The sequence below is a fragment of the Vigna radiata genome, chromosome 10 (genome assembly GCF_000741045.1).
Source record: "Vigna radiata var. radiata cultivar VC1973A chromosome 10, Vradiata_ver6, whole genome shotgun sequence".
Classification (NCBI taxonomy): Eukaryota; Viridiplantae; Streptophyta; class Magnoliopsida; order Fabales; family Fabaceae; genus Vigna; species Vigna radiata.
The window spans coordinates 3,354,504-3,381,287 of NC_028360.1; the positions used below are offsets into that span (position 1 = coordinate 3,354,504).

At 36.1% G+C, this 26,784-nt stretch overlaps 3 protein-coding genes across 6 annotated transcripts; 1 reads left to right on the top strand and 2 right to left on the bottom strand.

Annotated features, from left to right (window-relative positions):
* Positions 1-633: 633 nt before the first annotated feature.
* Positions 634-2,606, bottom strand: LOC106775384 (uncharacterized protein At4g00950). Its single transcript, XM_014662502.2, has 2 exons — positions 1,854-2,606; positions 634-873 (listed from the first exon to the last, which is right to left on the bottom strand). Exons 1-2 carry the CDS (start codon positions 2,400-2,402, stop codon positions 781-783), a joined length of 642 nt encoding a protein of 213 aa, XP_014517988.1. The 5' UTR covers positions 2,403-2,606; the 3' UTR covers positions 634-780.
* Positions 2,607-16,969: 14,363 nt separating this feature from the next.
* LOC106775875 (myosin-11) lies at positions 16,970-21,336 on the bottom strand. 4 transcript variants are annotated; one of them, XM_022786662.1, is made up of 4 exons: positions 20,915-21,336; positions 18,559-19,721; positions 17,574-18,466; positions 16,970-17,394 (listed from the first exon to the last, which is right to left on the bottom strand). In XM_022786662.1, exons 2-4 carry the CDS (start codon positions 19,691-19,693, stop codon positions 17,050-17,052), a joined length of 2,373 nt encoding a protein of 790 aa, XP_022642383.1. In that variant the 5' UTR covers positions 19,694-19,721; positions 20,915-21,336; the 3' UTR covers positions 16,970-17,049. The 4 variants fall into 4 exon arrangements, with proteins under 4 accessions (XP_022642383.1, XP_014518593.1, XP_014518594.1 ...); XM_014663107.2 differs by having other exon boundaries at positions 18,559-19,727; XM_014663108.2 differs by lacking the exon at positions 20,915-21,336 and adding an exon at positions 19,993-20,885.
* A 2,521-nt stretch (positions 21,337-23,857) lies between these two features.
* LOC106774687 (CBL-interacting serine/threonine-protein kinase 5-like) lies at positions 23,858-26,683 on the top strand. The gene is made up of 4 exons (XM_014661732.1): positions 23,858-24,149; positions 24,323-24,465; positions 25,460-25,516; positions 26,087-26,683. Exons 1-4 carry the CDS (start codon positions 23,858-23,860, stop codon positions 26,681-26,683), a joined length of 1,089 nt encoding a protein of 362 aa, XP_014517218.1.
* Positions 26,684-26,784: the final 101 nt, after the last annotated feature.

Sequence of the window (26,784 nt, forward strand, 5' to 3'; positions counted from 1 at the left end):
AACAATATAAGAATTTAATTGAATTAAAAAAGAGGAATATAAGGACCAACTTAATAATTAAACATTTTATTAGACCACATGCAATTATTTTGCAAACAACATATAACACAAATTCAACTATATTAAATTCATTTAAAACTGAAACTTTATTAAGCCAAAAATAAATATTAAGATCAAAATAAATGAAAGCCTACCGAAATGGTAATTAAAATAAAAAAGAAATAATCAAAATGTTTAATTTTCAAAAACACAATAGTAACTAATTTTTTCATCTACTTAAATAAAATTTATAACCAACGCATAATATTAATTTATAAAGCGAAGGATGCTTCATATTACTTTATAATGAATGAAACACTAGAGTAAAAGATAATTGAAAGCAAGTGCTTGGTTTCAACGTCAGTAGGTAATTAATAAAAAGTAATCAACTAAACATTAATAATTGGTCGCAAGCTACTTAAGAAGATCTCTATTTTATTTAAATAAACTCTTTATTAAATAACAGTTTATTCCTAACGCATATCTAAATTTTATATAGGTATCAACAAAGTATTCAGCCTATTAAAAGTGTATTTGGACTTTGGATGTATGTTTGAAACATTAAACTTTATACTTGTCATTGTGTTCAAAGTGTGACTTCAATTTTTGGACCAAACTTTCATTAAAGATAGGAGTGCGAGGTGTAAAATATATTGTTTATTTATACGCTAAATGGGCCTTTTTAGTGAGAAGGATAATTTGTGAAATAACTAGATTTGACAGAAGTAAAAATCTAGAAGATCAAACAGTGTGGAATTTGGAAGCACATTTTTTCTGCGTTTGTTGCTTGCGTTTCCATGGGACCACTTGCTTAAAGCTTTCATAAATGCTTGCCTGCAGTTGTAAAATTATAATTAGATGATGAGATATCAACCTAACCCCGCCATAGCAGCAGAGGACGATTAAATACACAGACGGTGACCAACCAACATGGACGAACCAATTATGCAAAAATTTATCTTCATAAGTCTCAGGATAATGTTTAACATTTCAACCAAGAGAAAATACTGTTCCTTCAAAATCACACCTTTCATCATTCACTTGTATGATTTGCAAGATCTACAAAAGTATAATGATGGGGTTGTTTTTTTTCTCAATCGCAACTACTAGGAATATCTGAAAGTAGAAATAACTATATTAATACAGGTTTTTTTTTATAATATTTTGACACATCATATATATTATTTTATTATTAAATTTAGAGTTTGTCAATAGAATAAAAAGTAAATAATAAATGAATAGAATATATTTTTCCATAACTTATTATCTGGGCACTGTAACAATTAGACTTATTTGAGGTGTTTTTTAGTGGCAGAAGCAACGACACTGATGCTTTTTCTTGGGCCAGGTATAGTGAAAGTCCAGCCCAAATGTTGTTATCGTTTGACTGTTTTAATTTATGGAGTCAGAAAAAGTAACAAAATCTTTCCATTCTTGCGTAGTTGTAGGGTAAGGTAGACTTATCTTAAGAAAATCAAAGACGGAAAGTATAACTTTTATAATTTCGGTGGCCTTATATAATATGATTAAAGCAAACATCAATATTTATATAGTCTTAGTCAAACAGCACTTTTCTCCATCACAAATCATAATGCATACCTAATACCTTAGCTGCCTCTGCTTTATGCATGCATGATTTGGATAACATGAGACTAAAAAAATGTCATAAGTTGTTTAAACGTACACAAATATTTATATTTATATTTATATATATTAAAAAATTTTGATTGAAAATATATACCGAATAAGTGAAGAAAATTACAGTAAATAATTTCCGGCGAAGAGATTGTTGATTTCAGAGTATGATGACTTACCCACAACTGCGACCTTTGCTTGGATAGAGTCCAGAAGGTTCCTCTTCTGGGAACCCTTGTGATCTTCACGTTAGGCATTGTAGTAGAAGAACAGCGAGGTGAAAAGTCAAAACTGCCCTCGCCGTCGTCATCGGTGGTAATCTTCTTGTAGCCGCCCCACCTCGAGGACCCAAAGTTGGAATTCCAGTAACCCCTGGGAGTCCTATAGGAGGTGGTGAAGGACACGGCTCGGCCCACGTAAGGCCCATCCAACACGGTTGTGGGGGAAGGCCCGTCCACGTTGGTGTCCAACAAAAACAACAACCTCGGAGGCAGCTCCAGTGTTTTTTTAACACTGTTGTCGGGCTCCGATTCGGTGTGGGAATGCCTGGGCTTCCCCGGTGCTTCCTCCCACTTGAAAGGAACCGAAATCGTGTTCTGCGGCGGCGACAGCGGAGGAGGAGCCTCCGGCGCCATGCCTGGCCGTGAGATCAAGAGAGGTAGCTTTGTCGGCGTGTAGGGTGGTTCGTGAACATGATCGCACTTCTTCTCGGCGTCTGACTCCATCATTGGTTGTTGTTAGTGATTTTCTCTCTCTCTCTCTAAGAGTGAGAGTGTGGAGGTAGCTAAGTAGCGTGGTTGTAGGGGCAGCTTGTGATGGGATAGTGAAGTGGTTTTATAGAGATGGAAACTTGTCATTGAGTTAATTGGTGGAAAGAGAGAGAGAGAGAGAAAAGGAGTGTAATATGGTCATTTGAAAAGTCATAGAGATGACATAAATTACGTGTGTTTGGTTTGCGACCTAGTTGTGGACTTTTTGGTAGTAAATATGACAAGTATAGAAAGAAAAATAACAAAGTCACACTCTATTCTACCCCAATTCTAGGGTAACCGCAGGTACCACTACATGCAAATCTTCACTTTCTCCTTCATAATTCACCTTAATAACTTTCATGTGTTAAAATCATCACTATACTATGAAGATTGTAAGATACATTATCATGAGGTTAGGCACATCTTCTTAAGCATGAGTTAGCTAGATATGTATATTGATGAGTTTTATTTTCTTTTAATATATATTTCGTACACCTCAATAATATTATATGATTTAGATATCTTTTCGCAATTTATTACAAGTTGCACTTAAAAGGAACAATCATTCTAACGAAAAATATACTACATTATATTAATAAATTAAGTATCAATATATTGATTTTTAGCATGCACTAAGAATCTAAACAGAAGTTGCAGTTTTATATATTTTTTGAGACGTGGACAGATTCTATTTGATACATTTTATAAACAAGAGTTATATTCTTAATGTGCATGCAGACTGAGTGCCATTATTATGAAAGAAGCTTGTCAAAATGAAATGGCCACTGGCAGAGTCAAAGAAAAGCACATGCCTTTATGATGAAGTAGAAATGAAATAAAATAGAAAACATTTATCAAGGAAAAAAGAAGAATAAATTAAAATTTATGCAAATTATTTTACATTCTCCATGAATAAGATTTGGGATATGAAGACAATGAATGTGTTTTTTCTTTTAAAAATGGGATAAAATTAATTTTAAATTATTAAGCATAATGCAATGCACGATTCTATATATCTAAAATTATATAATAATTAAAAGGCATATATATATCACAAAAAGAATTGATGGAAGGTACGTAACATAAACACTAACCAACTAGGAAAAAAAGTTGGATCCGACAAAAAAAAAGTTCCAGCTCATAAAAGTCGAAAAGGAAACAAAAGGAAGGGATAAGAGAATACCAATCCACTAATACTAGGTCTTTTTCACTCTATCTTCTTTGGCACCATTATTTTATATATATATATATATATATATATATATATATATATATATATATATATATATATATATATATATATATATGTAAAGATATTATCTGTTAAAATTAAGTTGCATCATAAATAAAATAATTTTAGAGTTATATAAAATATAAACTTTATTTTATTTTATTTCTGAAAAGAGATTTAATTTATAGAAGTTTTCATTTGGTTAAATTTACTTTTTGAATAACAAAGTTATTAAAATTTTCGTTTTATAAATTTCTCATTAATTAGTGCGAATTGATCCTACACATGATCATAACAACAATGAGATAACCATCGTGAAATTAACTTTATTTTCTTTTTTCTCTCTATTTATGCACTAATTTTATTTCTTTTATTTGTTATATTTTAATGGTTTATTATTGAAACCATGGTTCTCACGCGATGGCCAAAAAAGTGTTTATGATGGAATTTTATTATTTTAAAATACATCAATCATTTTTATATTAATTTAAGTCTTCCCTTTTTTTTTTGTCATAATTTCATTTATTTTTAATTTTTTTTAACTTTTATTCTGTATTGGGATTTCTTTTTCTTGTTTTTATTTTAGGAATTAAAGTGCGATGGGTTTTGATAAAATTCCGAAAAAGAAAGCATGATAGAACAAATAATAGGGCAAGAAGTTGAGAATGAATTAGGATACAAATAATAGTAACTATAAGAATAAATAAAGTAATTGGAATCTTGTAAAGTTAAAACTGAATTCGGGAAGATTAATTATTATACGCTACAAAAATAATTATTCTTAGTTATATTTGGTGTTTATGAGATTTTAAGCCTCGTTAAATGCGTTTTTCACATTTTGCCATTCCCTTGAAAAGTCGATATTACTAACAGATTATTTGAGATTCTTAGTAACCTTTGGAATTAATACAATTTACCAACAAAACTCATGTTAATAACTTTTTTTAATAATTTTTTAATAGTAAATTATATGTTATTATTTTGTTGATTCATATATTTGAAATGGATTAATGATAAAATACTACATAAACAATTATAAAATAATTGTAAAAAAAAATTGTTAAAGATACATTTTTCTTTTACTTTTACTTGCTTTGAAATCTGTAATTATGAGTTTATATAATGAGTTTAAATACTTTTTATTTCCAGTTGATTTGTCTCGTATTTTTTAATCATACATAAATCTTGAAATAAAAGAAAATTTTAGATTTTTGGTATTTATAATTATAATTCATAAAAACAACAACAAACAAAATCTACCATTTTAATATCGAATAATGTAAATAACAAAGCATAAAAATTAAAATTAGTAAGTTATTACATTATCATTTATTCTAAATTAGAAAAATAAATATAATAAAAGAAAAGAAAAACATTCTTCTAATGTAAGCTTGATGTTAATCATTTATTTTATTTTTTTATTAGGAGTAAAGTTTGACTACTAAATGTATGCAGTCTGAAGTACTCACCTGGAGCAGTAAATGAGTTTGGAAAAGATATCAAGAAAACCAAACAGCAAATGTGAGAGTCATTCAAATGCAGCAACGCTCTATAATTTAGTTTGGGAATATCTGTCTATCAATTTCATATTTATGTCATTAAATCTTGATTCTTGCTCAAAACATTTTATGGTTGTTGAGAGTGATGCAGGGAGAGTGTTCATTTGCTCTCGTGTTGATAAAAAAAAGTTGTTAAAGAAGCTTTTTCCATGACTAAGCTTTCGTTTTCAAATTTCTCCATCGTAATAAATCTGACAATTATTATATAGTGAATTTCCTCCTTCAAAATATAAGCACCGACAGGTATCAGTTGGATGCCAAATTCAGGGCTTCTTGACAAGTAAAACTACAACATCTTTCATCAATGGCTGGAACCACTTGCAGTACAAGTGTTGCACCCACAGGGAACATGCCTATTCATTCATCTTTCACAGCCTACTCTCCCAATCTCATGCTGCACTCCATATATGCATGCATGCATGATTTCAAAACTTCTGCAGAAGATTATGATAGTGAAGCAGCCCAACAGCACCAAGCTTAAACATTTTAATGAGTGCACTGTTAAAGGTAAAATGAATGAAGTAAATTTTAGAATCTCTCATAGATGTGTTTCTCTGTTTTGTGACGTGTATGGAAACTACTATATGTATGACATATTTTTCATGAATAAAGGAAGTAAGAATTATCCAACACCTCTTTCTTTATTTTGTTTTCTATTGGAGGAAGTCTAACACGTAAAATTCCTTCAACGAACAAAATACACCACTATTTGAACCACCATCTAATAGGACTTTTTAAATTAATGAAAATAAAAAATAAAATGAAAAGAATGCTTAGTTCTCTCTTAAGCCAATGAATATTGTTAGAACCTAAGACACACTAATAAAAATTGAAACAAAGAAGGAGAAGCAGGACCTTGTAGGCACTAGCAACAATGGGGAAAACGATACTCATTGACGCAGCAGTGAGAGACGCGAGCCTTGAGGAGAGTCTGGCGGTGGAAGACGAATGCAATGTTGAAAGAAACAAAAACTGAGCTATATTAAGTTACATTCAGTTCATTTCATGTATAAAAAGCTGTAATCATATACTTTTAAAGTTAATGAAAAATTTGAGAGTTATTCAGTACCTTTTTTGTGTTGTCATTAGCTCTCTATCTCAGTCTCTGTTTGTTCCCGTGGGTGGCTTTGACAGTGTCCACTGGTGGAAGAAGGGAAACCCTAGCAGAGGTCTCTCTATCCTTTCTCTCTAAAACTCTCGTCACGTTTACATTTCTCTCTCGTTACGTGGTAACATTACTTTTAAGGATAATGATATTTTAACAATTTTTTTACAACAGGACACGTGTTATCATTTTATTAGTCTGTTTGAATTTAAGACCAATCACAAGCTGCCACATATGCGTTGTCAAAAAGTTATCAAAAAAGAGTTGTTAAAGAGACTTTTTCCTACTTTTAAATGCCAGAGATATTTACTGTGGTAGTTTCTCGCTTTTGCCCCTGGGTCTAATATGGTATCAAGAGCTTAGGCTGTATTTTCTGGTGTATGTGTGTGAAGTGGGTGTGTGATCTGTGACTGGAAGCGTGTGTATCCAGAAGAGAAGAAAGAAGGTTTCTTTGGGTGTGTGAAAATAAAAGAACCTGCAAGAATCTAGCAAGAAAGGATGACAGGATTTGGAGGAATACAGGGACCATTGCCAGTGTTTGATGGGAAGCAGTTTGATGACCGGCGCATCAAGATGCAAGCCATCTTTGGCTTCCAGGATGTTTTAGAGGTGATAGAAGATGGACTGCCTGAAGTGAGTGAAAAGGCTTATGAAGAAGAGAAGAAAAATTTCAAGATGTAGGTGAAATTAGACAGTAAGGCCAAATTCTTGTTGTATCAATGTGTCAGCCCAAAGATCTTCATCTAGATCTCAAAGGCTACTACTGCTAAGGAGGTATGGGACATCCTAGTGAAGACCTATAGTGGTGGAGACAAAAACAAGAAGGTGAAACTGCATGCACTGAGAAGGCAGTTTGAAATTTTGAGATCATGAAGGAGAGTGAAACCGTGGCAGAATATTTTGACAAGGTACAAGAGTTGGTAAATAAAATGAGGGCATGCAATGATGGGATTTTTTATGAGTATATTGTTGATAAAATCCTGAGAACATTAACACCCAGATTTGACCATGTTGTGGTGGCTATTGAGGAAGCTCGTAGGCTGGAAACCATCGAGATTGAGGAGTTGTTGCACTCATTAGAGGTTCACGAGTATCACATCAATGAGCACAAGCAGTGCCAATAGCAAGCCCTACATGCCAAATCACAGTTAAAAGGCAAGAAAGGGTTCAATAAAGGAGGAAAAGAATGCAAGAAAGGGAAAGACTCACAGGACCAGCAAGGGGAAGAGTCTAGTGAGTCAGGAAAGGTGAAAAATCAGAAGAATATAGATGGAGAATGGAAATTTGACAAGAAGAAAGTCAAATGTTACAATTGCCAGAAATATGGTCATTATGCTAAGGAGTGCTGGAAGGGAGAAGGGGCGAAAAATAAGCCCAAGAAGAGGGCTAATATGGCCCAGGAGGAAGATTCAGACTCTGAAGCAGTGATCTTGATGGCCCATGATGATGGAAAACAACCAGAAAATATTGTATGGTATTTAGACTTTGGATGTTCCACTCACATGACCGGGAGAAGGGATTGATTTGTGAGAATGCAGGGGGTTGGACATGGTAAAATAGATTTGCAGACAACAGCAGCTTGGCTGTAGAGGGTTCTGGCAGAGTCGTTTTGAGAGGTGAAGATGGAAGAGAGGTGACACTAGTGCAGAATTGGCCTTTAACGTCACCCTTTAGACGTCGGACCATAAAGTATCCAATGTAAATTATTGACCGATGGCATTTTCGTAAATAAGTTGGCCATATAGACGTCGGTTAGGAGGGTCCCCGACGTCTATAATTTTATAGACGTCAGCCCCCCCTCTAACCGTCGTCTACGGGCCTGATAGGTAGGTGAAAAGTCATTTTTTTTCCGCCATATAGACGTTTGCTCCCGCCACCCCGACGTCTATATATGATTATAGACGTCGGCCCCCGTTGTAACCGACGTCTATATGCCTAACAGGGTAGGTGAAAAGTTGACTTAGACGTTAGTGCCCCTAGTAACCAACTTCTAAAGCCATTTAGATGTCTGTTGTGGGGGAACCGACGTCTATAAATGTCTGTTATGGCGGGAACTGACTTCTAAACACTCAACCCATAAATTTAAAAAGTCACTTTTTGACTCCATTTAGACATCTGATCCCGCCACTCCGACTTCTAAAGCCATTTAGACGTTTATTGTGGGGGGAACCAACATCTATAGACATCAGTTATGGGGGGAACCGACTTCTAAATGTCTGCATTAAAACACTGTGAATGCGAGACAACAATTACGCGTACTCATTGTTTATCATGTTCCTCGCGTTTTCTCTCCACAGGTTACATTTTTCAAGTTCGTTTTCTCACTTTTGCATCGTTTAAAATTAATTTTACTCCGATTACATTACTCTTTGATGAATTATCTTTCATTTGAACCGATTAAAATGCATTTTCATTGGGTTTTGGTGCAGTTTTGCTCATGTCCTTGGGCGGCGATTTCTTGCGTTTTGCACTCCTCGAATTCCCTCCACTATATTTTTAAAACCATCCAATACAAAAAAAAAAAACATACAATACATTCTCTTCAACTAAAATATAAAGTTGTAAACTCGAATCGCCATGAGCCAAGAGCAACCCGAGAGGCCTCAAGTAGTGAAAGATCCAATCAAATACGGTGACGTTTTAGACGTCGGACTCTATATAGAGTCCAATGTCTATATAGACGTCTGACATATATAGTCCGACATCTATGTAGACGTCTGACCTATAGAGGTCGACGTCCCATTAACGTCACCCACAATGATGTTGGTTCGGGATTTGAAGTTAAAAGTCCAAAATAACAGACGTTTAAAGCATTTTCTGCACTAGTGTGATGATTGAAGAGGTATTGTATGTACCTGGCTTGAAGACCAATTTGCTAAGCTTGGGGTAGCTTTTGCAGAAGGGTTACATAATGAAAATGGAGAACAATTGCCTCAGTATTTTCAACCAGAATAGGAAGATTGTTGTGCACGCCCAGTTGTCACAGAATAGAATGGTTAAGGTGGTGATGGAGGCAATAAATCATCACTGTTTTACTGCAACAGAGAGCAAGGAAGAATGGTTGTGGCACCTCAGATTTGGACACCTAAACTTTAAAGATCCATCTCAGATAAGCCAAAAGAGTATGTTAATTGGCTTACCAAAGGTGGACATCCTAGAAATAGTTTGTAAGGAATGCATCCAATGCAAGCAGACCAGGGGCAGTTTTCAAAAATTCTTACCCCAGAAATCTACAGAGAAGCTTGGGGTGGTATATTCATATGTGTGTGACCCTATTCAAGTAGAAACGCCTGGGAGCAGCAGGTATTTCTTATTGTTCATTGATGATTGTACCAGGAAATGTTGGGTCTACTTGTTAAGAAGAAAGGGGGAGGTGTTACAGAAGTTTTAGAAGTTTAAAAATGTAGTTGAAAGGCAAAGTGAGAAGAAGCTGAAAGTTTTGAGAACAGATGGAGGAGGAAATTATTTCAAAGACTACTATGAAAATTAGGGGATAATGCATGAATTTACCCCTCCCTACACACCACAACACAATGGGGCAGCAGAAAGGAAGAACAAAACCATATTCAATATGGTTAGGTGTATGCTGAAAAGTAAAGGGCTGCCTAATTTCCTATGGGGTGAGGTTGTGCTGACAACCACCTACATTTTGAAATTCTGTTTTCTTGAATGGTAACCTGGAAGAAGTTTATAGTACTCAGCCTCAGGGATTTGAAGACAAAAGACATCCAGACAGGGTGTACATGTAACGCCCCGGCAACTTACATGGACTGTTGGCTGCCCCCACACATCAACACGAGGCTTTCCAGTGTGCTTTGTCCTCACTCACACACTTTCCGAGAAAACTTCCCGGAAGGTCACCCATCCCATANTTACTCTAGGCTAAGCACGCTTAACCATGGAGTTCTTATGAGTTAGGCTACCGAAAAGCAAATGCATTTGTTGATATGAGTAGCCAAATCAATTCCTTTAAGTTATCCTTCAACTGTATAGTCTCATACCTATACAGTCTCTAGATCCCTCTCATTCTGGTGTATGTTCGATTCGTCCACGTGCCCCTTCCACTAGAAGCCTGCCAGGAGTCGCTCCTTGTCCATGCCTCTTGCACTGGCGATCACTCCCCGCCCTCGTCAGTGCCCGGGTGTCACATGCCCACCAGCTTCCGCATGGTTCGTCCTCGAACCACACCGTACTGGGAGAGGCTAGGCTTTGATACCATTTGTAACGCCCCGGCAACTTACAGGGANTGNTGACTNCCCCCACACATCAACACGAGGNTTTCCAGTGTGCTTTGTCCTCACTCACACACTTTCCGAGAAAACTTCCCGGAAGGTCACCCATCCCATANTTACTCTAGGCTAAGCACGCTTAACCATGGAGTTCTTATGAGTTAGGCTATCGAAAAACAAATGCATTTGCTTTTCGGTAGCCTAACTCATAAGAACTCCATGGTTAAGCGTGCTTAGCCTAGAGTAATTATGGGATGGGTGACCTTCCGTGAAGTTTTCTGGAAAAGTGTGTGAGTGAGGAGAAAGTACACTGGAAAGCCTCGTGTTGATGTGTGGGGGCAGTCAGCAATCCCTGTAAGTTGCCGGAGCGTTACAGTACAGACTAAAGAAGGCTTTGTATGAGCTTAAGCAGGCTCCAAGGGTCTGAAACCAGATAATAGATGGATTTATGAGCAGCATTGGGTTTGAGAAGTGTGCTTCTGAACATGGAGTGTATGTTCAGTGTTGTCAGCATAATGGGAGAGAAGAGAAGTTAATAGTGTGTTTGTATGTGGATGATCTGCTAATCAAAGGGAGTAGTGAGGAGAAAATCTATGATTTCAAGTTCCAAATGTTACAGGAATTCGAAATGAGTGATTTGGGGCGGTTAAGCTACTTCCTTGGGATTGAATTTACCAAAACTGATTGTGGAACTTTGATGCATCAGTCCAGATATGCATTGGACATGTTAACCAAGTTTGACATGCTTCGGTGCGACTCTGCTAATACTCCAGCAGAGGTGGGTTTGAAGCTTGAGAAGGATCCTGAAGAAGAAGCAGTTGAGCCTATTGAATACAGGAAGATGGTTGGGAGCCTAAGATATCTATGTAATACTAGGCCAGACATCAGCTATAGTGTAGGTTTTATTAGCATGTTTATGTAGAATCCAAGAACTTCCCATTTGAAGGCTATTAAACGAATCATGAGGTACTTAAAAGGTACATACACCTTTGGAATATTGTTGACAAAAGGCGAACCAGGAAGAGAGGTATGAATTAATGCTTACTCAGACTCAGATTGGTGCGGAGATAAGGATGATAGGAAGAGTACTGCTGGGTATGTGTTTTTCCTGAGAGGAGCATTAATTTCATGGAGCTCTACAAAGGAACCAGTAGTGGCTCTTTCATCCTGTGAGGCAAAATACATTGCTGCCTGTGAATCCACTTGTCAGGTAGCTTGGTTGTGTTCTTTGATGGAAGAGTTGAAGATGGAGTTAGCGGGGAAGGTCAGACTGCTTGTGGACAACAAGTCAGCCATAGAATTGGCCAAACATCCTACGTCACATGGGAGGAGTAAACAAATCAAGACTCGGTTCCATTACATCAGGGAACAAGTCAGCAAAGGGAAGCTCGAAGTGATATACTGCAGATCCGAAGACCAGATTACAGATATACTCACTAAGGCACTTAAAGGTGAACACTTTCTAGTTCTGAGAAAGCATATCGGAGTAAGGAGAGTGGAGATCGGTGAAGATCAGCTGAAAGGGGTTATGAAAACCTAGGGTTTGCATTGTAGGAAGAAGGTGGGCTCGGAGGAAGATGTTTTTTCATAAGTTTGTTCGATGAAAAACGTTTTTAAGCTCAAAGGAAGCATTTTTACCGATTATTAATTGGTGGAAAAGGTGCAAAAACGGAGGAGATGGAGTTTTCACCGATTCAATCGGTGAAAAAGAGGGTTTTCTTCGAAAAATCATGTTTTTAAAGTTTTTGTTTAGGAGGAGTGTTGAAATAAACAAAAACAGAGCTATATTCAGTTGCATTCAATTCATTTCATGTATAAAAAGCTATAATCACATACTTTCAAAGTTAATGAAAAACTTGAGAGGTTATTCAGTACCTTGTTTGCGTTGTCATTAGCTCTTTGTCTTAGTCTCTGTTTGTTCCGATGTGTGGCTTTGGCCGTGTCAGTGGTGGAAGGGGGGAAACCCTAGCAGAGCGTCTCTCTGCCCTTTCTCTCTCTAAAACTCTCATCACGTTTACATTTCTCTCTCTTGTTACATTGTAATATTACTTTTAAATGTCAGAGATATTTATTGTGGTAGTTTCTCGCTTTTGCCCCTAAGTTTAATATGCAAGAAGTGCTTTCGGTGGTGCACAAAGTGAAACAAGTGGTCGGTGAAGTTGTTGTCTCTACCATTGGAATCCTTCCTAGTTTATTAGAGAAACAATTATTAACGGTGTCGGTACTTAGGGATAGCAAAGGCTTTGACAAATGTTGTCGAGAGGGGGCGAATGATTTGTGGCAAACGTCCCCTTCTCTGCTTTTGCATTTTTGTGGGTATGGAGGTAGAAGATGATGGTGAGGGGGAAGAAAAATCAAGGACTTTGAGAACGATAAAGAAAAACTTTAACGACTATTGGAGTTTCACGAGGAATGGAAAGAAAACACATTTTTCATTCAAATGAAAAAGCGTATAGAAAGTTTTATCTAATATTATAAGTGTCACCACATTACTTTTTATATCGATTTTTGGTATAACTTGTATAAAAAAGTTTTGTCATTTATTACAATTTTATCACTATATCACTTTTTATACCAGTCTGACATTACAAGAAAAATTCATATTATTAATGACTAAAATTCATTGATAATGCTTAAAATCCGTTGGTAAACTAAAATTATAATGATGGATTACCGATGGCAAAAAAATTCGTCAGTAAAATTCTTATTGGTAAATTTTATCAACAAAATTTTTGTTACCAACACAAAAATCCATCAATAAAATATCGATAGCCCTCGGCAACTTACAGGGAATATTGATTGCCTCCACGCATCAACACGAGGCTTTCCAATGTGTTTTATCCTCACTCGCACACTTTCTAGGAAAACTTCCCAGAAGGTCACCCATCCCTAAATTACTCCAGGCTAGGCACACTTAACCATAGAGTTCTTATGGGTTAAGCTACCGAAAAGCAAATGCATTTGTTGATATGAGTAGCCAAATCAATTCCTATAAGTTATCCTTCAACCGTATAGTCTCATACCTATACAATCTCTACATCCCTCTACCACTTGTAACGCCTCGACAACTTACAGGGAATATTGACTGCCCCCACGCTTCAACACTCACATACTTTCCAGGAAAACTTCCCAAAAAGTCACCCATCCCTAAATTACTCCAGGCTAAGCATGCTTAACCATGGAGTTCTTATGGGTTAGGCTAACGAAAAGCAAATGCATTTGTTAAGCCAAATCAATTCCTTTAATTTATCCTTCAACCGTATAGTCTCATACCTATACAGTCTCTAGATTCCTCTCATTCTGGTGTACGTTCGATTCTTCCATGTGCCCCTTCCACTAGAAGCCTGCTAGGAGCTGTTCTTTGTTTGTGTCTTTCGCACTTCGTGCCTCTTGCACAGGCGATCACTCCCCGCCCTCGTTAGTGCTCGGGTGTCACATGCTCACCAGCTTCCGCTTGGTTCGTCCTCGAACCACACCGTACTGGGAGAGGCTAGGCTTTGATACCACTTGTAACGCCCCAACAACTTATAGGGAATATTGACTGCCCCCATGCATCAACACGAGACTTTCTAATGTGCTTTGTCCTCACTCGCACACTTTCTGGGAAAACTTCCTAAAAGGTCACCCATCCCTAAATTACTTCAGGCTAAGCGTGCTGGGAGAAGCTAAGCTCTGATACCACTTGTAATGCCCCGACAACTTAGCCTGAAGTAATTTAGGGATGGGTGACCTTCTGGGAAGTTTTCCCGAAAATGTGCGAGTAAGGACAAAACACATTGGAAAGCCTCTTGTTGATGTGTGAGGCAGTCAATATTCCCTGTAAGTTGTCGGAGTGTTACAATTGGCGCCAATGATGTTCTCAACCACACTATTACGACGACATGACAGCAGCTTGCTAGAGAAGCTGAAACACAAATATTATAGAACGGAAAGAATATCTCATTAGTGATGTTGGTCGCCTACTTGGTCTTCAACCTAGTGTACATGAGAGAAGATAAAGAAAAGAGGTATATGTTGACACTGAACACGAGATTTGGATAGAAAATATTTTGTTCTTTTTAGTGACAAATTTATTGATAAATTATTCTGTCAATAAATAAGATATTTATTAGTAATGAATTGTAGTTAAATGTTTTCATTGATAAAATTTGTCAGTAATTAAAATTTCAAAAAATCGTCGATAATTCAAATATATTGACGAATTTATTTTCATCGGTAATTTCATCAATTTTTATAGTAGGGGTCCAATCGATATAAAAGAACTTTATAATTTTTTTACAGTGTTGTGAATGCGCTACTTCCTATACCGATTTTAAATCCAACCAACCACTATAGAAAAATTTTATAATTTATTGAAGTTTTATTATCGTGCTACTTTTTATATCAATTCTGGATCAAAATGGTATAAAAAAACTTCTAATTACCATTGTTCCACTTTCGATACTAGTAAATTATAGCTGGTATAAAAGAAAACAAATAAAAAAGTTTTTCTAGACCAATTAATATGCAAATTGAAAAGAATTACAATATTTCTGTATGTATAAATTTATAACATAAAAGTAATTTTACTAATAAGTCACTGATACTTAAATCTTCAAACACACAAGTTCAAATCACATAAAGAATTTTTTTAATCCAAAACTTTAAAATAATAAATTTATGAATTTTTTTATACTATACTCAACTTTATCATATTTATTTACTGAAACTAAAATTCATTCATGAATTCTAACAATACTATCTTTGAATCCATTCATGTTGATACTTTCTCTCGACTAAAAACATCATTTACTTGTATTTTATTCATCATAATGAAATTCACTTATCTAAATCCTTACTCATAAAAACTAAGACTGACCTTCTTTTCTATATCACTAATAAATCTTTCAATAGATAATTCAGTGAAAGACACATCACCAATATTATTAAAATATAAGCTTAGGATTCGTGAAACTGTCTCATTTATAGATTTGTACATCAGCTGAGAATATGAAAGTACCATAGCCATAGAGTTGGTGGGGAAGAATAAATGTATGCTATTTTTCCAAAGTATCTACTATTAAAAATGTATGCTATTTTCTTGTCTTTTTTTCCTTTTCTTTTCTCTCAAAATTATTATTGCTTCTTTTTCCTCCGTAGTGCGACACTGAAAACAGATAAACATTGTATGCAAAGAAGATAAAGAAGAAGAAAAAAAAGCAGATCAAGTTGAAGTGATAAGCCACTTAAAGGGGGAAAAATAATCAAAGTGGGCTTGTTTTCTAGTTATTTTCAACTTAATAATGCTAATCCAATATTACTTTCCTTTAATGTTTTTCTCTTAAAGCAACTTACTAATTGAACGGGAAAATCAACTTATACCACAAACTGCCTTACTTTTCAAATATCCACATCATATTTATTGGCGAATTAATGTATTATTATAAACATATTAATAGTCTCAAATACCATAATGTTTATTTGAAGTGTAAGAAGAAGATATTCATTGTATTGAGCCAAACTATATTATAATTAAATATTGTATGGTTTGAAAGCCCAAGAAGATAAATTAGAGGACTCATCCAATGGATAATGGCCCAATAAAGGACGATATTAGTATGTTGTAATGAACACGTCTTTTCCACACTTTCACCACCCCAAAATGAAACTCACTTTTATGGGTTCAAACTTTTCAGTTCTTTTTTCCTTTATGCTTTTCTTCTACTTTCCAATTTGAAAGCTAGATGGGGGAAAAGAAAGAGATATGAGATTTGTTCCATCACAACTTTTTAGAAAAAGAGAGAACTTGTTACATCACTTAGCTATCATATCCCATATATACCATATAGCAACCTTATTTATTTATTCGTGATATTATTAAAAAATAAATTTTTGACACACCTAAATTTTTTACATTTATTTAATACTATTTTTTTTTTTCATTTTTTTCTTTTCTTAAAAAATATAAAAATTTATACTTTTACGACTATTTTATATTTTGTTTCAAATATATACCATTACACAGTATTATTTCAACAAAATGAAAATATTTCACGTAGTCTAATCAAAACTTATGCTATTACCAAAAGTTTAACAAAAAATTTTAATTAATTATTCGGAAAGATCTTAATGTCATGATATTCCAGTATTTCACAGACCGTACTTTTAAAGTGAAAATGCTCACAGATTTTATATTATTTACAAAAGTATACCTCTTTCTGGGGGGAGCTTGTCAGCGACATAATGATAGGTAGGTATGTTATAAATGGGAATTAATAGGAAATTTTTGAAATAAAACAAGAATGCACTAAAATCTTCATTAATTTATCGAACCTAACAGACAGCAAAATATTTAAGGCCATAAGATAAGGAAGTTTAGATTGGTGTTTTGTTGTCAGTTTTTAATAAGGTGGGTTGAAGTCAACCAAGGAGACAGGAAAAATCATGAAAGTTTGAATCTTTGGTGTTATAAAGTAGAGTAATAGGTATAGTATAGACAAATAAACACATGAATTCGTTGCTACCTTCTCAAACATGTCATTCCTTCACGAGCTAGTGTTCCCTCAAGATCTCCTATAATTCTAGCTGTCCTAACTTCAAGACCTCTTTGAACTTCATGGAACAGGTTTTTAATACTGTCGGCAAACCGGTTCATGTCAATGCCAGAACTTTTCTGCATCTCTTCTGCCACCCCAACAAACCCACAAACAATCTTCGACTGAATTTCCATCCATTTTTGTCCTGTTGCAACTATGTACCTCTGTAGTTGAAATGTCTCCTCTAGGAACTGCTCCAGTGTTGATGTTTTCTCCTTTGCTCTTGCGCCATTCAAATCTCCACGGCTTGCATACAGCTCATTCCCGTGCTGAAATAATGTGCAACAAATCATTCATTCATGTTCAACTTTGCAATGCCAAATGGAGTTGGACACTAGAGTTTATAATCATTGCTCCATTTTTCTTTTTCGTAAAAGGGTATCAAAAAGATGCCAAAAATGTTCACAGGAATATAAAGATAATGGAACTGTATAGAATTAATGCTTACCATCCGTTTGCAAAGATCATCTGTCTTCTCTTGAAGGGATTGATATCTTGCAACTTGTTTATTCAGCAGAGTAATCAAGGACAGATATGCTTTCATACCAACTTTACTATCTTCACTGATTTCTGCTTGCTCTTCATTCGCTTGTTTTCCTGTTAACCTTTCAACTAGAAGCAGTTGCTGCTTCAGCCTCTTGATCTTGTAAGATACTCCAAGAGCATGAAGATCCATCTTCCATAGGGACTGTTTTGTTGAACTGGGGGTCTGGCTGGTAGATGCTATCTTTTCAGAAGCATCGGCTTCTACTTTATTTGGAGTAGCACTATCCTCCCTGGAAACATTTTTTTCTTCTTCTTCAATCTCATTTTCTGGAGATTGAACAAGTAAACTACCATTGTTAGGTTGGTCATGGTGCAGACAGTGTACTTCCTTCTCACAATCTTCCTCAACTGAATTTTCAATCATTTCTAGCACTTTCTCACCTGGCTTTCTCTTGACAACCTTCACTTTTGACCAGACACCATCTTGAACTAGTTCTGAAGATTGTGGAGGGAAAGTTGAGTTACTTTTTGAGGGCCTTAATTTTGATACAAGTTTCTCTTGCAGGGAAGTCAGTTCATCTTCTTTCTCCAACAGTAAGGTCTCTAATCTCATCTTGTCATGTCTCAACTGTGTCACATCCTTGACCAGCTCCTCCACATGTGCCTGCATCTGTTTCATTTCTAATTCTGTCCTCAACAACTGCCAGCGAAATGCCTCAACTTTCTCTTCTTTGAGCTGCATTTGTTCAGCAAAAGCATCTAGCTCTAAATGATGCCTCTGTTTAATCAAGGTTGCATACCTTTCTGCCTCAGCTCGCATCCAATCCTCCAAACGTTTAGCATTAGCAGGAATAGCTGAAGACCGAATAATGGGAGAAAGGGTCAACGAAACTCTGTATACTAGCAAGAAATAAAATCAGATACAAGATGGAAGAGTTTAGTCTTACACAAGTCTCCAATTCTTTGCTGCGAATAGTGATCAGGAAACGGAGAAGGTTGGTCTGGTTCATTTGCAATGTGTGAGGAGCCTGTGGAACCATGCTGCATACCTCTAGCACTAGGGAAAACATCCATCCTTGAACTCAAGTTCACCAACATGCTTTTTAAGGAATGTCGTTCATGTTTGCCTTCTGAAACTGCCTTCCATCGTTGTGTCTCCTGCTCTGCTTGCTTCCTCCTAGCTTTCGATAACTTGACCTCCTTTAACAGCATTTGCTTCTCTGCAGTATCCAATTTAGATTTCCTCAACATAGCTGACAAAATTTTATCCTTCTGTTCCAAATCTTTGTGAAATTTTGCAATCTCCAAAGACAACTTCTGGACCATCAAATCTGATTCCTCCTTCTTATCCACTACAGAAGCAAGTTCTTGTCTAGTAGCTTCCACTTGCTTAACTGCGCGACCAAGTTCAGCCTCAAGCTGTCTCTGGTTTGACACCAGTTCAATGAAAGCAGTTTTGTGCTTCCTTAGATCAGAAGAATGCTCTTGAGCTTCACGCCTGGCGGAGTCTCTCATTTCTTCGGCATCCTTCTCAAGATTGTTGAGCTTTTCTTCTAGCTCCTTCCTCCTCTGCTCCTCCTGTTCCATCTCCTTGTCTCTTGACTCCACCAAAGCCTCCATGTCCTTCAATTTCTGATTCAATTCACAAATAGCAGCATCCTTGTTTCTCTCAAAAACTCTCAACTCAGTCAGTAGAGCCCCAATCTGCTGGCGGAGTCTCCTCCTTTCACTCAACCAGCTTTGCTCTTGTGCTGCAAAGATTCCCACAACTTTCTCATTGGCCTTGGCATCCTCGTGCCGCATCCTTTTCAGATTCTCAATTTCTCTCTCAGCACTTTTGAATCGGAACTCTCCCCCATTCTGAAGCTTCCACACCACCAACCCCAACAGCTGAGCACTCCCTTGAAGCATGGTGTCACGGATTTTACACCATTTTTGAACTTCAACTTGTGGCACTTCTGTGAGGACTTGGAGCGCAAAGAATGCACAAGAAACACCAAAATACATGGGATACATGCTTTCAGTGTCAGTCTTGTTGTCACACCCAACTCTATCCAAAACAGAAATTTCCTCCTCACCCATTCCTGTGAGATCGGATTCTCTGGCACCTCTGCAACTGAAAACCAAAAGTTAGAAAACAAAACCAGCAAACTTTAAGTCCCACATTACCTTACAACTCACATGATTCAGACCACATATATGGGGAAAAGTATAGACCCACTTCTGATAAAACAGATCACAAAATGATTCAATAATTGGGAACCAACTAGGCTTAGTACATTGCCAGTGCAATAATTGAGGAACAGCAATACCCGGTGAAATTGATGGATGCAGAATGTGACTAAAGCAACAGTTTCCTTAAAAAACATTCAGCAACTTACACTTCCACTGCTGCAACTTCCAGGGAAAAAACCAAGCCACTGAACCAGAAACTGCAGCTAGGGAAAAAGCATCATCCCAATGGACGATTTAACTCCACCCATCACACCAAACAGCAAACCTTATGTAACTGATGTGAAAGGTATCTTCCAAAAAAAAGGACCATAGAAATGCATAAAAGATGGTCTCTTACACGTGTAACACTGCACATTCGCTTGAAAAAGGGCACTCTACTACTCTACACTGAATAGAAAGAAAACTATGAATTATGCTCCCTGGTTTTCAGTGAAACACTGCCCTATATCAACCCCACATGCTCCTCCCTTTCTTTTATTTTAATTTAATTCCCCTTCTTCTCCTACCACCACCAACTCCTACTGTTCACACTCCTTTCTCTTTGCCTAAGCCCTTCACCATTTCAGCAAGCAAAAAGCACTAGATTCCTGGATGCTTGTCACCATTTATTGCAAGAGAGAGAAACTCACCAACAAAAAGAATTCATATCCAAAATCAATTTGCCTATGGAATATTCAATTTAATCAGACTCGCTTACCTGTCTAGTGCTGATCAAAATACACAAGAATAATTAATAAAAGATTTGCAAGACCAGGGTATAAAAAATTTGACATAAATAAGCTATCATAAACAGTACAGATTATTTGAAAGTGCAAGAAGTATATTTTTGAATTTCCCTTCTTCATAAAAGTATACAAGTAACACAAGTCGAGAAGAAGAAGGGGTTGCTTTGTAACATGGTTTACCCAATTTGAAAAATTGGTCCCTCTCGTGATTGGTAGTTTGCAGTATAAAAACAACAATACAAACAAGCGAATTGCTATCTTTTTCTGGACCACGCACTTATCTTATCCGTCAATTAATCCCACGATTACTGCCCAATTGTTTGCATCCATATAAATATAATACCTTTCACAAGTTAGGAATTTCAAATATCTTCTTCACCAATTCTACAATCTCAGATCCTTCATGGCTGTGGGGCAAAAATATATAAATGTCGCCTTCGGGACATATTCCAAGCAATAAAGTTGTTAAAGGGTCATCATGAACCCCAAACGCACTAGAGGGATATGCTTCTCTTTAACTTGTTTCCTTTTCATAGTAGAGATCTGTAAAAGCTGCAGCCTGTTAAACAAAAGCTATACAACAACAAACTAAATTGATTATAAATGTCAGGGTACATAGCAAAACAATTAAAGGGGAAAAAAAAATCAGAACTTTTGGGGAATTTTATGGTAAAAATGTGTTCTTTTTTATGCAATGCATTGCAACGATAGTTAAAATTATACTTTTGATTTTGATTTTTTAATCACAACCACTTTCTTAAGTTGAAGCAACTAATGATAAACCTGTGGAAATAAATTGTTTAGAAGACACTTTCAATGATTATTCAATAATTAATAGGAGAGTCAGCCAGACATAATAAGTATCACTGATATTTTTATAAGATTTATTTTTATTGGAATCAAGAGGAAAGACAATGATTGTTTTCGTATAGCAATATCTTATATTATAGTTTTGCCTTTATTATTGACCTGAAGATCACTCATAGGAGCTTTTGCAGTTTCTATGTAAAATTTTAACGTTTTGCAGAAAATTCAAGATCTGTTATTGGAGTGTGAACTCGGCAATGCCGGCTTCAAATTCTCCCATACATGAATTTTAGAAATGTAGTTTTTTATTTATTTTAATTTTGATTTAAGAACATTAAAGACAACGAGATGAGAGGGGCTAAAGGCTGATGTGATATTTATCCACCTTATTGAGTACAGTAGTATTAGTATGACAACGAAGTGTGAGAAAATTTTGATCTTAGGAGGAAGAAAATCGTAGACTTTGTTCCCTTCAGGGATCTCGGATTTTTGGTGATGCTTATATATATTGGGGGCCCATGCCAATTGATAAGGTTGTTTTTCTTAATATACAAATATATAAATGAGCATTGCATAATTAGCGAGAAAGGGAAGAAACTCAGTAACATTCCTAGAGAGAGGAGAGATTATTACAAAGTGTTTTTCTCTTTTATGTTTTTGTTAATGTAAGGAGACATATTTTGTTTAGAGATGAATTCAGCACAAGGTAAAAGGTTCACTTCTCGACAAACTTAGATTAAGGTTGTTTCAAAGATTAAAATATGATTGGTGAAACAAGAAAAAACTACTCACATACTCTTCATCAACTTGCTTTTAGTTAACTTTAATTCTTTTTATTTTCCACATTAAGATTTAGACGGCTTAATAGTATGTTAATCATTTGTACTTAACTTATCTAAATATAAATTTATTTTATATAATTTGTTGTTTAAATAATGATTTTATGATGAATCTCGCGAAAAGTCCAGGTACAATCTCTCACAATTTTCTATGGTCATAAGCTAAAATTCTTTTTTCTAACTTTTTGTATAACTAACGAAACAAATAAATATATGTTAGGCGACTACAAAATGAAAAATAAAAAATAAAAAATGGGTTACCTATAAAAGATGTTTAGTCACTACCTATCAACTCAAATACGGGTGATTGAAGAATTGCTATATGAGCTTCAGGGTGCAACATATTTTTCGAAAGTGGATTTGAGAGCTGGACACCATCAAATTCGCATGAGGGAGGAGGACATCTAGAAAACAACATTCAGAACTCATCAAGGTCACTACAATTTCTTGGTTATGCCTTTCGGGCTTTCCAATGTCCCTGCCACTTTCCAGTGCATGATGAACACCATTTTGAGGCCTTTTCATAGACAGAGTGTCCTAGTTTTCTTTGACAATGTAATGATTTACAGTAGGACATGGGAAGAGCATAGGAGGCACCTCAGAAAGTTGCTAGAAACGTTGGCCCACCAACAGTTCTTTGCAAACAAGAAGAAGTGCGAAGTTGGGAGGAGGCACATCAGATATCTAGGTCACATGATTTCAGAATCAAGGGTGTAAATTGATAGTGAGAAGGTGTCAGCAGTGGTAGATTGGCCTGAACCTAAAAACATTAAAGAGTTTAGAGGCTTCTTAGGCCTTACAGGCTACTACATGAGGTTACAAGAGATTAAGGCAAGATAGCGAAGCCATTGATTGATCTGCTGAAGAAAGGGCAATTCGGTTGGTCACAATAGGGAGTAACTGCCATGAAGGCCTTAAAGGAGGCTATTACCACAACCCTTGTGTTGTCCTTGCCGGACTTCGCACAAACGTTTCATGTGGAGTGTGACGCTTCTAGTAGAGGGGTGGGGGCAGTCCAATCACAAAATAAAAAGCCCATTGCTTATTTTAACAAAGTTTTATCGGAATCCTCTCTCTCCAAGTCAATCTATGAAAAGGAGTTGATGGTCGTAGTCCTTGCCATCCAACACTAGCGGCCGTATCTTCTTGGCTAAAAATTTGTTGTTTCTACAAACTAACGAAGCCTAAAGTTCCTGCTGGAGCAGAGGATTACAACCCAGAACCAATAAAATTGGTTGGCTAAGTTACTGGGCTATGAGCTTAAGATAATCTACAAAACAGGAGCTTCCAATAGGGTGGCTGATGCCCTATCTAGGAAGGGGAGTAAACGGAGGGAGGGGTTAAGGAGTCAAGGATGGTTGCCAGACCCTAGTAGCAAGAATTTAAGGAGGTGTTGAATGAAGTAGAGGAGGACCTGGCCCTGAAAAAAATGATAAAAGAGGTGAGGGCAGACCCCAATTCTCACCCAACTTATACATTAGAGCATGACCCGTCTCCATTACAAGGGTCGATTAGTGTTATCTACCCAGTCGGCCTGGATTCCACGCTTGTTGGCCGAGTTTCATGCCACCCCTACCGGGGGACATTTAGGGGTGTGCAGAACTTACAAAAAAGTAGCGTAGTCACTGTATTGGATTGGCATGAAGAAATCAGTGACTGATTTTGTGGCGGCATACTTGGTTTGCCTGCAGCACAAGTACCTAGCATTATCACCTCAAGGCTTGATACAACCATTACCCATTCCTCAAGCAATATGGGAGGAAGTCAACATGGACTTTATTGTGAGGTTACCCAAATCTCATGGCTATGACGCAATATTGGTAGTGGTAGATCGCCTGAGAAAATGTGGGCATTTCATATCCATCAAACATCCTTACACAGTCAAGTCCATAGCAGAGGTTTTTTTAAGGGAAATTGTTAGGCTTCATGGGGGTACCAACATCATTTGTTAGGGAACGGGATCCTACCTTCTTGAATCTCTTTTGGAAGGAATTGTTTAGGCTGCAAGGTACCCAACTTCTTATGAGCACGACCTATCACCGAGAGATGGATGGGCAGACCGAAGTGCTCAGCCGGATACTGGAGGGTTATCTGCATTGTTTTAGCTTTGAACAAGTCTAGAATTCACAAGCCAAAGCAACCATATGTCAGGTTAGCTGAAACTTGCATAGATGAGAGGGAACCAGAAAATGTCACAGAAGCACTCACAAGGCCACAATGGAAAAAAGCTATGGACAATGAGTATGAGGTACTCATGTCAAATCAAACTTGGGTTTGGTACCATATCAAGACCAAGAAAACATCATTGATTCTAAATGAGTCTTCAAAACCAAGTACAAAGCATATGGGAAAATTGAAAGGAGAAAAGCAAGATTAGTTGCAAAAGGATTTCAACAAACAACTGGATTGGACTATGAAGAGACTTTCAGTCCAGTTGTCAAGGCCAGTACAGTTTGAATCATACTTTCAATTGCAATACATCTCAATTGGGAGGTCAAACAGCTGGACATAAACAATGCATTCTTAAATGGCTACCTCAAAGAAACTGTGTTTATGCATCAACTAGAAGGATTTGTAGACCTAACTAAACCTGAACATGTGTGCAAGTTAACTAAGGCAATCTATAGATTGAAACCGGTCTCAAGAGCCTGGTTTGACAGCTTAAAAAAAGCTCTTTTCAACCAATGGCACCGTTGCTGAGGATTGGGTTGTCCTGGAAATCATATTTACTTTGCTATGCATAGCTTTTGTAAAATAGTCATCGACTCTTTGTTGTTTGTATGCTTTTTGATTCCTTCTCACCCCATCTTAGTCTAAAATGTTCATATCTGATCTAAATATGCTTATGAATTTTAATCTGGAGATCTTGGGAACTTTTGGTATTGACGAATTGCAAGATAATATGTTTTCCGAAGACTTTATTCATGACATTGCATATGACATGGTGAAAGCTTTAGAGTAGGTTCAACCGTCTTAGTTTAGTCTGTTTTTCTACTTTTAGGTTTTATTATTCTTATCATTTTCTACTTTTAGGTTTTATTATTCTTATCATATACACTTGTGATATGATATACANGTTTTTATATTCAAAAGGAATAATTCATTCCAATATTAAACCATCAAATATTCTATTCGATAAAGATGGGTGTGCAAAGGTACATGATTGCTTGGTTTAGTTTTTAAAATCAGTTTGATCTAATTTGAAATGAAGTGTGCACTTACTCTTTGCTTAATTATTGCAGTTATGTGATTTTGGATCTGCCAGAGAGTTACAAAATATATCAACTTATTCTTCCTCGGTATGTTTTACTATACTAAGTTTTTTTGGTTTGATTTTTTTTCTTTTTCCTTTAGTTTCTTATTAACAGGAGAGTTGTATAATGTTTTAATCTGGTTCCTTCTAGGTTCTTTTTAGTTCTTTTCAGTTTCAAAGTTAGATAGTTAGTTCTTTCTTCAGTAGGTTAGTCTAATTCTTTATGTTTTCTTTCTTCTCTGGATTTTGTTGAGGATACTCACGAGAGTGACAGGCCGTGAGTCTTTGGTGAATTCTGGTATCAATTTTGTATTTAGTTCTTGATTTTAATAAAGTTTCAAGTTTCTTTTGAATTCTTGTCCAAATTTACGTTTCTGCTCTTAATGTTTGATCTGAATGTTTACTTATCTTTAATTTTCCAATACTTAATTCTTGTCATTTACATTCTGAAATTGCAATTTTTGATTCCTATTTTCATTCTTGCTATTTGGTTGAAATTAGATTAGGAAGATGTTTCTTTGCTTGATTCTGGGTTGCATCTTTCGGTTTCAATTGTAAATTTTGATTTCATTTTTTTTAATATATTTAATATATACTGAGTTTGTATACTTTTTAGGTACCACTGGCAAAACGCGGAACACCCTGTTACATGGCTCCGAAACTTTTTGATGATGATGGAATTCATTCCTATCAATCAGACTTATGGGCCCTAGGATGTGTGTTATACAAATGTTGGGCAAGAAGACCACCTTTTCTGGTACGAGAATACAGTAACACAAAGTCCATCCTTTCAGATCCTATTCCACCTCTTCCTGGTCATCCAAGTCCACACTTTGTTAATTTGATCAATTCTCTGTTGGTAAAGAATCCAGTAGAAAGAATACAGTGGCCTGAGCTCTGTGAACATGCATTTTGGAAAACAAAAATTCCTCCTGTCACTCTGCCTGCTAATCTTGCATTTAATGATATGATAGAGAAATACAATAGAATCTTTCCACCATTCATGGAACTTGCTAATGAGAATATAGAAGAAGAAGAACCATTCATGGATTGTAATNAGAAGAAGAAGAACCATTCATGGATTGTAATGAGAATATGGAAGAAGAAGAACCATTCATGGATTGTAATGAGAATATGGAAGAAGAAGAAGCACATATTGTTTCAATACCATCCCAACATCAGAGGCAGAATCAGAATAATGAAGAGTTGTTGAACATCTAGTACAAAAATCATATTTTATGACGTACAAAAACGAACTATGACGTACATAGTTTTGTACGTTATAATAGGTGTACATGACGTAGCAAAAATTTA